Genomic DNA, 14221 nt, shown 5'->3' with positions numbered 1-14221 from the left:
AGTTCTACATGAGGAAGTGTTCGTTTCCTCTCGCCTCAGCTTGGCGAGCGCTGAATTCATCTGAAGAGCTGCTTCTGTGTGGTAGGAGTGCTATTAAGTGTGAATAGCCAAGGTTAATAAAACGGTCAGCTCCTCCCTTGGGCTTCTCTGAGTAGTTGCCATTGGTCATGACGGATGTGTCGCAAGGTACCTAAGGAAACTCGAAGGGTTTGGCTATATTTTCAAGTTCACTGCTTTCTAAGCCATGTCATTTTTGCTTCATTTTTTAACTTTTTTTAATTTCTGTGGACCTCCAAGCCTCCCACCCCATGTGACTAGGTTTGTGCTTGTCTAAAATGATTCATATTACCTGTACTGACCGGGAGTAGACATTTTCAGTGAAGGGAATTTCCTTCCAGATGCTTTTTTTTTTTTTTTAATATATATTCGAAGTACGCAGCTCTACTGGCATTCTTCTTTTTTTTCAGTCCCTCCACAGAACCGGAAATGAACAGTATTGACCTCATGCTGATTGACTGGGTGGGGGAGGGACAATTAACTCCATTACTGTTTTTAGTTTTATTATCTTATCCCACCATATATAACCCTAAAACTGGCGCTGTGCTTATCTCATCCTCTCCCATTTGCCATCCTACTAGGATGCATGGTGCTGCATTTCCAACAGGTTGTGTCTAACAGAGTGCAGCAGGTGGGAATGGCTACACCAGCCTATAAGAAATTACATATTGTTAATAAAAAATAATTTTAAACAGAAAATGTTGCTTTAATGTAATCAGGGTGGATGACCTAACTTAAATTTTAAATTAAATATCATAAGTAAATGTATTCATGTCCGAAACAAAAGGTATGAACAGTGTTGTTATTTCCGGATCAATCTGTGCTTGCATCAGCCCGCTGACCACCTGGAGGACAGGCCTGGACCCCTGGTGGTCCAGGGACCTCACTTTGAGAACCACTGCTTTAAAACAAGGCCACTAAGACACATACTGCAGTGATATGAGAATCATGCGTCAGTCATGGGGACTTGCAGCAGGTCTTATTGCCTGAGGGAAGAAACAATGCCGGACTGCTTGGATGTGCTCCTGACACCCAACTGCGGTGACGCTGATGTAAGATGGGTGACTTCGGGTCTCCTTATTCTGCCGTGGGTTTATAGAGACTCAAGTGGACTGATCCTTTCTTTTGAGTGTTTTATTTGAACCCACTTGCGGTGAACGTAGCATTTGAGCTTACAGTGCTTTCAGAAATTCTTTCTCTCGGTTTACGTCTCTGAGAGAATCCAGCTGTGTTCTCTAAATAACAGATTTGCCATTTTCTCCAGCAATACAGTAATACCACATTCACTAAACGTTTAGTTTTTGTTTGCCTTTTTATGAAACGGTCATCTAAATGTGCATGGAGGAATGTTCAACAAAAAAGACTTGGTGGCATTAAATGAGGTGCCCTATCAATTATAGACAATCCCTCTGAGAAGTCACATTGAAATGCCAGTGCTAAAGAAAGGGCTCCAGCCACAGCAATACTGTCACTTTGTATTGGGTGATTGGTGTGCATGGGGACTGGATTATCTTCTGACATGGTTGCTGTGCTGATGGTGTAATGGTTCAGTTAACATACAATCCAAAAGTAGTCCCTTAGTTCTAATCAGGTGCCTGGAAGTAAAACATTGATCCAAAGGCACTCGGCTCCCACTGCCGTCATGCTTCACTCGTAAGAGGAAGCGGTGAGAGAAGGAGGAACTTGCAGTGGCTTCTTGAGTCACTAACTTGGCTCCCATCCTACTTGCCCAGGACAGAGCCCGCTTCCGTGATGTCATCGCAGTGCGTGGCGGGCGGAGGGCAGGGCACAGTGCCCTCCTCATTTTGATGCTGTATCATATGTCAGCACTATTCATAGTGACTGGCATTAGATCATGTCCTGACAAGAACCAAAGAGAGAGAGAAAAAGGAAATGATTGTCACATGGCTGAATAGCCTAATTGAATGAAGTCACCGAGAAAAGAGGAAGCAGACTGTCACCTGTCGGTTCAACTAGGGAGGAGACGGGCAGCAGCTGGCGTTCCCTGTGAATGTTTCTGAATATCCAATCCAAGGTGAAGGTGCCTTTTCCCATCTCTTCCCAGATATTCCTAAGGGTTGCTTTCACAGACTTTGTTCCACTCAGGTGATTGTTAGGGTAGCTGTGATGACTCTTAGTGTTTGTTACACACATGAGGGAACAGTTGTATTTCTGTGGAAATTGACAGTAGTAAACTCCTTTGAGGCGATGTTTTAATGATCCTCAAAGTTGTGGTTTAGATTGTGCTTTTTCTCAGCGGGCATACCAGTCTCGAATTATATGATTCTGTACTCTTTTTAAATCACATTTCCCCCCCGTGACCCCCCCTGTGATTTGAATGGGCTCTCTCTGGTTTGCTAATTCCTGTTGGAGATTTTGAAATGCCCTGATCCGGTGCTGATGAAATCTCTCTCTCTCTCTCTCTCGTGGACTGGTGGATCGCTGGGCCCACGTCCATGTTTTGAGTGATGTAAGGCTTGGGCAATGAAGAAAGAAAACATCAGTTCCCTTAATGCTTTTTCATATCCTTATACATATATAATACTATTTTTAAGCACAACAAGAATCCAACATAAAATTACAAATCCCCCTGCTTTTTGTTGCTGTTCACTGTCTCTTACTCCCTCTCCTCTTGTACACCATCCTGAGATGGTGTCAGTTATGCTAGCTGTCCTCTTCTGCCTTTGAAGGGAGCTGCGCATTGACTATTGTGGTGTCGGTGAGGTGTATGTTCTCAGCACTCCCGTCACTCTTTGTACTGATACGATTGTCGAGTATAACTGTGTGTGAACATCGTCATCAGTACAAGAGTCTGATTACAAGGGTCTGTGCACAGCTAATGGTCATGGGAAAGATTTATACTGATACTGCATGGCAAAATTGGTGAGAGTAAGAGGCAGCTGTTCGGACAGTCTTTTGCATGGGTTTGCTAATGTGTTATTTCAGCTCAGTACTGGTGTGTTGTGGGAATCGTATACTGTCATACTTGACTGTATCGAAACTTTACCCCACCTGCCAATCACAGACGCTGCTTTTTCTACTTATTCGAAGTACAAATGCAAAGTGTCTGAGTTTACAATCCGTTGGTAGACTTGAAGCGTCTCAGCCCTGGATTGAATCAAGTAAATGTTCTAGTCATAAGTGCTATACAAAAACTGCAGAAATATTACAAGAAATAATAAATGAAAGAGATACCAATACTATGACCATCATCAATTGTATTAGTTATGAATTTGACGCATGCCTTTTTCCAAGGCCTTGTTTACAAAAGTCAATACTATTTTTACAGCAGTATGCAGTGATTGTGTAAAGATAAAGAATAATCCTGGAATTGGGGGGGGTTCATTCATGTTGTGCATTGTACACCCTCCATCTCCCTCATTCATATATTTATATATGTAAAACATACCCATTTCTGTTTGTATTATCTGAAGCTGCTCTAAAGCCTATATTAACCCCCACTGGTCTGAGCCGGGCCTGTGTTTATTGTAGCCATTACCGTGGGCCTCTGCAAACAGTGCCAGTCTGTTTAAACAGGCAGAGGAAGCGGCCCTGATCAGGATGTTTGCGCAGCTTTGAAAGCAAACATGAGTGCGATGCTGGCTTATCAGTGCCTCAGATGTGCCGTTCCTTTCACTTTAAGCATACGTTATTAACCAGCAGACCGTCTGTGAGAGGAGTTCGGGTCCCTGTTTCCAAGCGGTGGGGGAGGGAGAGAGAGAGACAGAGAGATGCAGAGGCAGAGGCTGTGTGTGATGATCCAGGTGGCTCGTGTGCGTCAAATACAGTAGATAAGCCAGAGGTGAGAGAGGAAACTCACGGGCACTGTTAGTATTGTAAACAGCACCTCCGGATGTGGCCTACAGTAAACACGTGTGATTTTGTACCTGCCTTCGTACCTGTAGGACCTTCATTGTGCCTCGTTTTTCACAGACAGGTGCAGTGCGGAAGTGAAGACAGGCGAATATGCACAATATTTTCGCATTCAAAGCCACTAAAATAAGAACTAGGCCCTAGATACACCAAGCACAACTAAAGCCTCGGTGTGCTCACAAGAAGAGTTTGTCTGAGCTGCAACACCTCCGCGTTTCAACTGTTAACGCACTTCTTCTTTCCTCTAAAACAGGGGTGGCTAACCCTGGTCCTGGATAGCCTCAGGGTCTACAGGATTTTGTTCTATCCAGATCATTAATTAATTAGCTTAACTGCTTAATTAATTAGGCACAATTTCACTGTGTTTAAGGTATCCATTGATTGGTAATTTAGAGAGACCTGGAAAACCTGCAGTATTGTGGCTCTCCAGGACCAGGGTTAGCCACCCTTGCTCAAAAAAAATCTTGTATACCTTGTAAAAGCTGAGGGGAAAGCCAGGAGTATCATGCCTTGATGTTGTCAGTTTCTGGAGAATGAATCCGATGACTGTGTTGGACGCACCCCTCCTTCACCGTGTCAGCTTTCCCCGTTGAGTGATAAACTGGGCAGAGTGCACTGCTTATCGGCTGTGGGAGTTTGAAATGTCAGGTCGGCAGCAGCAGCAAAGATCACCATCTGAATGTAAAGTGCAACTAGTGGACTGGCTGCTTTCCATCTCATCCAACACACAAATGGGGTCTGAAAGTATCTCCCCCTCATGGGCAGACTTATATATATATAGAAGGTTAACTGATAGCAGTAAACTCCACTAGATGCTGATTTTGTAAAATGGAGAAGGTCAAAACAAACCAAACAACACAAGAAATAGAATCAAGGAGACCTTCAATTTTATACTACAAGGTTTTTGAGGACAGACCCCATTGTTTTCAATTTTGTAATTGTATTTTTCTATTTATTTTGCATGAGTCACCAGTTGTTTTGGGTTTTTGTTTGATTTCTGCCTACTCTTACCTCTCCCCTTTCTCTTCCTCCAGGACGCCTTTGTGGAGATCTACGGCAGGCAGAGGAGCTCGCTGTTCAGCTGCTCTTGGCCCTATATAAAGACAGTCTTCGGCCTGGCTGCCCTGGGCGCCGCAGGCCTCACCATCGGAGCTTATTTCACACAGAAGTGAAGGAGCACCTTTTGTGGGGCTGTGCACCGTCTGAAGAGCAGGGCCCATACTTCTCCCAAAAACCCACCCCTGCCCACTGCAAATAAGAGACTCTGCCTGAAGCCCCCACCCCCACTGCACACCTGGAAGCTGCACCCCCCCACCACCCAAACTATTAGATTAATGTAATTCATAAACAAGTTATTTAATTGTGGCAGAAATGCTTGTTCACCTTTCACAACTTAGCAATAGGGGCAGTAGAATATCAGTTATTTTTTTGTTTGTATTTTGTTCACAATCTAGAAACAAGCTTTTCGACACACAACAGATGGTAATGAATACTTTTCTACAGAAACACAAGCAGAGGGTCCTTTTTATGGGTTATCCTTTCTTACATGCTTATAGATATTTATAGAACAATATGCCTGTAATGATGCATCCCCGCCAGCTGTTTGTACATGTGTCGGAGTGATGCAGCACATTCAGTGGATTCAGTGCCTGGGTCAGGGACAGAGATGGAGTCTGCTGACAATTGGATTGTTTCTCTTTCTTTTGTCTTTAACGTCAGTAGTGCTGAGTGTGAGGCCTCAAACATCATTATACTCTAGGCCTATACTCTAAGTTCATCCCCGATGGAACCGTCGACCTACATGGCTGTTTCCGCCCCTGTTCTGCTTGCTGCTTTGACGCTGGCGTTTGGGCGTCTCCGCTTCTTCAGCTCAGTCAGGTTGTTTAGGGTGGTTTCGTTTGATCCGTCAGTTCTTGCCCCCTATAGAAGGGAACAGCAGTGAAACACAGCAGATGTTGGGAATACATGAATAAAACGGCCCGTGTCACATTCTCCGCTCACTCACAGCCCTGGTTCTGAATTACAAAGGGCGCCACCGAAACGTTTTCAAGCTTCTGTCTGTCGGCGGCCTTCTGCCATCATCCCGTGTCGGTTGAGTCTTAAATCCAAAGCCAGTGCAGCTCGACGGTGTCTGCAAGGGAAGTGCTGGCAGTGATGACTCAAGAGTCAGACTGTGTGGTCCGTGGGCTTTGACGGAGTGTGTTTAGTTTGTTTACTTCCCAAATTCTGTGCAATGGCCAAGAATCTCCTTTACCTGTGCAAAACTGCTGAAGTGTTAATAGAGTATGGTATTGGTTGAATTTTAAAACTATTCAGCACTTTAAATTCTCACATTTAACAAGTCATTCCCCCCACCTCCTAAACACACTTTTTTTTGTTTGTTACTTTTATGCTTCACAGTTTTAATTTTGCTCTCAGTTGTGCCACTAATAGGGACCTCAATCAGGCTGTCCTTCAATCAGTATTATGTAGAAGAAGGTGATCAACAAACCCTCAAAATGAACAAGGACCTGTTCTGTTTGAGACTTCTAGTTAATAAGTTGCTTCATCAGTTGGTTTGGAGGGAATGGGAAGAGAGGCCAGTGAGAGCGATGGGCACAGTTCTGTCCGATACTTACTTTTATCGAGTGGCCGAAGCAGACCGGCCCAGGTCGGCTGAGTTGCAGGTTGATTTAAAGAAAAATGAAGCCGGGCTCCCTGAGATGAAAGCTTTCTGTTCAGTCATGAACACGGCGTTTATTCTCTTCAGCTAGATGCAGATGCTTAGCGGGGGTGGGCGTGTTGGGTGAAGGTCCAGACAGTGTTGATGTTCATTCCTTCAAGGCCACACAATAAAAGCTGACTTTTTTATATATAAACATTCCACAGGTGCACACACTCTTCCCCCCCCCACCCCACCTCTTTATTTAAAAAAAAAAAAACAACAACAAAAAAAAAACAGACCTTGCCAGACCTGTCTGTCCTGAAATGGCTCACTTTTTACATGACTGTAGGGGGGGAAGTGGGCAGCTGCATAATTTGTTCCCATGTCTGTTTGGCCTTTTAGGAACAGCCTGCTACTACAGTGAGTGGCACTTTGATGCTCATGTATAATGTTTTTTGTTTCTTTTTTACTTAAATACGCTGAATTGAGATTTAATCTCAGTCTTTTCAAAGCAGGCCCACTAGTATAAAAGCTGCCAATTGTGTGCCCTAGCTGCCCTGCCAGCACAGCTCGGCTGCACCTGCTTGGACGTTGATTCGTCTTCAGTCAAATACAATTGGAGACGGCTGAGGGCCAGACTGGACAACACCTATTAGCCCTCAGTGGTCCCAGCTTGCTTTCAGTTCTCCACTTTCGGTTGTCATCACTATGTAGGTCGCCCTGTCTGTCTGACACAATGGTACAGTGTATAGAAGAGACAGACTCCCACACCTGCCCGGTGCTGATGTGTCTGCTCTGCGTGTTCTCCCCTCTCTCCTGCGATGACTTGTGGCCTGATGTTTTACCTGCAGCACAGTGCATCTCCTCCCTGCTCTTGCAGAGTCCCTCTGAGCGCTGCTAGGCCTGTGTGCATTCGAACACCACCTTCAGTATACAGCAGCTAGCCCTCGTTTACATACTTTGAAAGGGTTCGTGTTTTTGTATGAGAACAAAAAAATACAGTGTGCGCATGTTTGTATGTATAGACACATAGGTTCTCTCTCTCTGGCTCATTTGGTTAAAAAAGCAACAATAATACTGCCTTGGTAAGATGTGCTTTCAAGATGCTGCAGCCATATGGAGGTGCTTTTATTTATTTATTTTTAAGTTTTTAATTTTTGTTGTTGTGCTCTGGGGCTGACGAGGATTTGTTAGTGACCCTCACTTGCTAAGAAACATCTGGAAGGAGACGGGGACCATGCAGGCAGAGTCTCCCAACACTGCCTGGGGCTTCCATGCCATTGCTGAGAATCAGGGGGTGGGGTCATAGGAACAGAGACCCACATACTGCAGCCTCCAATTAAAGAGCTTGGACAGATCCTGCCCTGACTCCGCCTGATGAGGCCCTATCAATATTACAGGAGATCTGATGAACCCATGGTGGATATACTGCATCCAGAGGGCTAGTTTGGTGGTTAACCCTTGAAAAAACAAGCTGACATGATATAAAAAGCATAATTCCCCATTAATGGATGATGAGTAACCACCTATAAAAGCATATATATATATTATCAGAGAGCAGATGTTGTAACTTGGACTGCAAAACTGGCACAAGCTTACATATGAAGCATTATAATGAGGTAACTAACACGGGTGCGAAACTGTATTACTGATGCTTTAAGGTCGCTATGGCCCCTTTCACACTAGCAATCCAACCTGGGTTATGACTCACTTTTTGAGCAAACTGGGTGATGATTTTCCTCCGGATCAAGGGCCACCCGCCCAAGCCAGCCAGCACTGACCCGGGTCAAGTGAGACGAAGGGCATTGCGATTGTAGATCTGAGCTGCTTATTGAACCTGTAGTGTGACCGCAAGTACCCGACCCACTGGACTCGGCTGCTAATGTGAAAGGGGCTTATTAATGGTTTATAGACTGGTTATGTACTGCTATTTGAGGAACCTGATTGATAAATGTTACAGCCTGGTTTATAGAAAGATTCAGAGGCAGCAGACATTTGTTGTGCCCTCCTGTAGGGGGTGCTGAGCAGTTTGGCTGGACCATAGTGTATGCTGTCAGGGCCTGTACCCTATAGAGGACATTTTTACCTTTTATCACGGAAAAAAGACAAACTATGTAGTATTCTATTGTGGCTTCAGAGTTGCCTTCGTGGCACATGTAGCTTATTTATGACTTGCATTTTATTTAAGCAATATATATGTATATACATTTTAGCATTTATATATACATATATACAAATATTTTTTTTAAACGTGTATTGATATACTGTAGATCAACAGAGTCACGCTATGGAGTTCAGTTTAAGGTTTCTTGTGTTTCCAGGCTGGGGGTGGAGTGAGCAGTGAAATGGCGCTAGATTATCGAGTGCTCTTCCCAGCGCGAGGGGTTGCGTTCACAGCACATCCCTTTTTGCAGCAGTCACTTCTGGGGAGCTGCATGGCTGCTCCATTTTGTAATCCGGTTACAGTGTACGCCTGCCATTCCTCACTCTTCCTCACCCGTGTCTGTGTGTCTGTGCGAGTGGCTGAGAGTGCGTCCGCTTTTGTTTCATGTTCCTCTGGGTCTGTAACTAAAATAGCCAGCTTGAAAGCAACCCGTCGGCCGTCTGTTGTCCGGAGTCCCATTACAGTAACCAATCCCTCTGGCTCTGACAGGAACACCCCTGCTGACCAGCTGCTTTCTCTTTTTTTAATTTTATTTGTTATGACTTGTATGCTTTTTAACCGCTGTGTGTTTTAGGATTAAATGTATTTCCAACAGGAGAGAACTCCAAACACAACTGCCCACTTCAGTGTCTTTTATCTTTACACTTACAACTGCTACAAGATTATTTTTTTTAAGAGAAGGGAAAAACTTTTTTTTATTGCTTATTTTAATGGTTTATTTATTGTGAGGTACCAAATGTGTAAACCTGTTTTACTCCTATACCATCCAGCATACCTGCATTTAATTATATAGAGAGAGTATATATATTAAAATAAAGAGGTTAAGGTACATGAGTCCATTAAACGGTCGCTGACAGACTTTTCTTCTCCTTGAAAGTGCACTATGATACAATATCTAGTTTTGCAGCTGCTAATCAATAGTGTGACGACCGTGCTTTGCAATGGAGACATAAAGACAACAAAAACACAAAGTAACACGCTGAGGAAGGTTGTATACTTTATGAAGCTGCTTACAATACACAATTTCAGCCAGTACTGCCATTTTACTGAGGATATACAATTGCGCTTGTGGGTCACTTGAAGGCGTCCGTCTCTAAGCGCAAGACTGAGACAGAGACTGATGCCGTGGACGCCTTACGCACACAAGTTTTTGCTGCATTTTCTTGCAACGGCCAAGAAGACAAAACCAAGATCTGATCTATAAGTAAAGTCTGTGGTAAACGGAGCCTTTGTTTTGTTTGTTTGTTTGAAGTATAAATTAATGATAAAGACTGGCATGTTTGACATTTCATCTTGCAGATATCACTGTGCACCGTGATTGGAGCCTAGAGGACACCTCCCTTTGTGTGCTTTGGGATAGCTGTTTTTGATTTTGTCTGTCTGTCCTGGACATTGTTGGACACGCAGAGAGAAATGGAAAGAGAAACCTAACAGAGAGATGTTTCTGTACATAAAAGCCTGGGGATGTGGACTTGTGGATTGGACTGTGGAAACGGAGACTTCCGAAGCAAGGGACTCTGTAAGCCCAGAACCCAGTTTCCGCTGTACCCCATATGGTGCCGTTTCTTTTTCTTAAAATTTTTCATTAAGTTGACCCTTGTAAGTTGTTCTGCAGGAGGTTTGTGCCTTCTTACTGAGGAAGCAGGCGGGTCCACAGTGATATTGTGGGGAGATTTTTTGCTTCCTTCACGAGGCAGGGTTTACACACTGATGAAAGGAAGAAGAAACGTGAGGATCTTGTGGATATTTGATTTGCCATTGACTTGATTTGGTCTTGTTTCGCGAAGAGACGAGCCATAACTTCTCTCCTCTTCCCTGCTCTCGTCTCTTGGATAGTGTGACATTTGCATCCCTTTCTAAAAGCAGAAGTCGAGAGAGATAAGAATGATAAAGCGCTTAGGTTGAACGTGCGGAGCAGAAAGTAAGGATTGTTAAACGAACACCGGATCACAGAAACAGAAGGTCAATGCGTACACATGTTTCAGCTGTACTTGAGAAGTATGAAACTTGTTTTCCCATTTCCCATTCTTCTCATTTTTCAGCCCCATTATTTGTTGACTAGTGAAAAACATAACCTGAATCTGCTGTCACACCTACGTTTAGCCTTAATGAGGTCTTTCTTCCCTATATGATGCATATGATTATTCAAACATGTTTTTGTTTTATTTAGTTTTTTGTTTTTGGAAAACTTTAATCAAGTGATTGTGACAGATTATATCCTATCCCAATGTTTTACTACCATCTGTCTAGCTAACCATGCCTTTTATGCAAATAAGAGCACAAACTAACAGCATTTTCACCTTATAAAGTTTCTGTGTTGATTTGGCTATTTATCCATTTTAGAAACGGGCCCTATTCTGAAATATGAAATACCTTCCTGAAGCTAAGGAGATTATAAAACATTCACACACTCCCAACACGAGTTCAGTCACTCAGTATGCGAACGATAAGTAACAAATAGTTTAACATTGTTTCCAAAGTGTTAAAGTGAAACATGCATTTATTTTTTTCCAGATGTCTGTGGTCTAAAGTCTTTCTTTTGTCAAGTCTGTCTCTCCATTAGAGATGCAGAAAAGACTAACTTGATATCCATTCACTTTTTTAATGGTTGTATGAATTAGAATGAGTTTAATATGGAAACAAAATACCTACTACTGTGTTTAATATTGTCCCAGTTTCAATTTACACATTATAAGATTCCCCTGTTCCATAGTTGATGGCTCTTAGATTTCCTTGCCCTTTCTCTCCTGAACACGGCTGGAGCAGTTTATGAGTGCTGACTGGACAGGGCTGACGATCTTCAGGCAGAAGAAAGAAAGAAAAACATTTGTTCAACAGCCGAATGGGTGAATGACTTGGGATTTCCTTCACATCACCACAGGTTATTTCACATTGTGGCAATAGAGTTGGGGTCAATTGCAGTTCAATTATGGACTCGGAATAGGAGCTGAAGGCATTAGGGTTGTGGGACTGGAAATGACTGGATTGACTTGAGGTGGAATTGAAGAAGAAAAGAGCTGGCCTTGTGGTTGTGTTCTGAATAATCATCTCTGTAATATTCACTTTTTTTTAATGGTAAAGCAACTCTTATTTTGCCTCATGATTCCTGTCATTGTATATTTCTAACTTAAACCTCCATATAAGAAAGCGATTAATTAATGTTGTCAGTGTCTTATAAACTATAAAGAACTTAATCTCAGCCTTTACATTAGAATGTGGTTCTCTTTTTATTATGATTTATTTATCTTCTGATTATAGCACTTATAAGAAACTTGTTTTTTGTTTATATATATATATATATATATATATATATATATATATATATATATATATATTTTTTTTTTTTTTTTTATTTATCCACTTTTATAAGCTAGTAGATTTCTGTGTGTTTCATTGAAACAAAACCTAGGCTTCCAAATAATGTGAAATTTGGTTTTATATCAAAATATGTACCACAAAAACAGCTCATTGACGGCGATGAATGATAATGAAGTGAAATGGAAAAAAAACTCCACAATCACAGCACTGGGATCCCATATTCTCTCAAAACTGGCCGAGTGTCTTTCAAACCTGTCCACTGTTTTCAAAGTACTAAGGGTGTTGCTATGGTTGTAAATATTTCAAGACTTCTTTTTCCAGTCTCTGTTCTGTAACTAAAAAGGTTTTTGAGCTCCAGGTGTGTCTTGGTGTAAAAGGAAGCAAAGCCAGAAGATGTGTGTGTGTGTGTGTATATATATACAAGCACACACATTTTATATTATATGTATATAAAGGATTCCAAGTCTGTTTTAACAGCATGGATGGGGATTTTCTTCTCTCTCCAGTCAACCCAACATTTATTTATTTGCTTATTGATTTTGAGTGATATTCAATACTGACATGTATTGATGTTGCTATTGGGAAGGCTGCCCTGCTAACATAATATGTGTACAATTGTTTTTCCACATTATTAGCACTCTGCCAAGATAAGGATTTGTGTGCATCATGTTTAACACTCCTATACAGTATTTATGACGAGGATAGGCTAATGGGCAAACTTTAGATTCGGCAACACATACTGCAGTTAATTCATGTGTAATTACCAAGCTATTACCACAGGATATTCACTTACAACAGGTTAATATGAGAGCCTTGTGATAATAACATACTTCATCTGTAATAGAGGCCAGTTATTGTCAGGCTATAGAAACTCATATTGATAGTTAATGCATTCTACGTTCTGAATAGTGTACCATTAGACATGGCAAATGTGATGTCAGTGTTGCACACAGGCCACCATCACTGGAGTATCGTGGAAGGGTGGTCGTCTTTTGTCTGTGTGCAAATATACCAGCTATCCAGTGGTGTTTTGGAGTCTGCCATTAACTGGTCTTGATTTGTTCCAGCTGCGAGGTGAAACGGCCTGTAGCAGCTAGGATTGGATGTATTCAAACCTGCCATGACGGGTCACTTTATTCTGTCCTAGAGATGTCCACTCTCAGCCCCTTAGTCCAGTAGGTTCCCCCGATCATTCTGTGCTCACTTGTAGCACCTTCAGATTATTGTGCTGATAAGGAGAGTCCATTTTTGTAGTTGTTGGATGAATGGTTTATTAGACACGGCAAGTCATACAATCCTCAAAATTCCCCTTTCGTAAGCTGGGCACCCCCGTATTTAAGCCCTTTCCCTGGCTGTCCAGCTCTTTGTAACTGGTTGTGCAGGGTGGCTGTCTGCATGGCCCACTTGCAGGGCCCTGATTGCGCAACAGCAGCTGAAAGTGCCAGCCTGTGCCAGCACCCCCCAGCTCATTACAGTGTCCAATTCTTTGATACCAGACACATTGTGTAAAGGGCTCGGCCTTATGCTCTGTGAAGACACTCTTCTGCCATTTTCTGTAGGGGGAGTTTCTGGTCCAGTTGCCTCGTTCAAGTAACCGGCTGTTGACACTGAAAACGTTCTCTTAAAGGTCTGAATCAGTATGTTTGAGACTGGAAGAGTGACAGGTAGCAGCTTGACTAACTTGTGGCCTGCTGTGGACTTGCTCATTACATCAATATTTCAATGTAAACTTGTAAAAGGTTTCTCATTTTGTGTGTACGAAGGCACTCGTCATTCAGTTTTGAGAGGGAGGCGTCCCGCAGAGCATCCTGCCTGTATTTCAGGAGGATCTGTTCAATATATATTGGATCTAAACAAGGGGGTTATTTGATTGCCCCTAATGCATGGATTACAACAAAGACTCACACAGCATTTCAGTAAGTGTTACATGTTTTTCTGTTTTAGTTATTTTTCTTGTTGAATCAGAGGTTGGGTGATCTTGTAATCCGGTTGAAGATGGGCATTCTGCAAACAGGAAAAGCTAACTTTTTGTTTTGTTTCATTTTGTTATTCTGCTCTGATATATCTGCCATGCTGTCATAGCTCCATGTGTTTATTTCTGGTCTTGTACCTTTTCTAGCTCAATAAACATTGATCGCTATATTTAAACCATATCTGAATGTGGC

At 42.5% G+C, this 14221-nt stretch overlaps 1 protein-coding gene across 1 annotated transcript in view; it reads left to right on the top strand.

The window, feature by feature from the left end:
• The window catches only part of bcl2a (BCL2 apoptosis regulator a), a 74678-nt gene extending 62734 nt beyond the window's left edge, over positions 1 to 11944 (top strand). The window contains exon 2 of the mRNA XM_066688458.1: positions 4965 to 11944. Coding sequence (XP_066544555.1) covers positions 4965 to 5102 — 138 coding nt within the window. The 3' untranslated portion in view covers positions 5103 to 11944. The remainder of the gene's footprint in view (positions 1 to 4964) is intronic.
• The last annotated feature ends 2277 nt before the right edge of the window (positions 11945 to 14221 follow it).

This window comes from Amia ocellicauda, chromosome 2 (genome assembly GCF_036373705.1).
Source record: "Amia ocellicauda isolate fAmiCal2 chromosome 2, fAmiCal2.hap1, whole genome shotgun sequence".
NCBI lineage: Eukaryota > Metazoa > Chordata > Actinopteri > Amiiformes > Amiidae > Amia > Amia ocellicauda.
The sequence above is the reverse complement of the archived record's forward strand: the minus strand, read 5'-3'. Positions and strand labels throughout refer to the sequence as shown.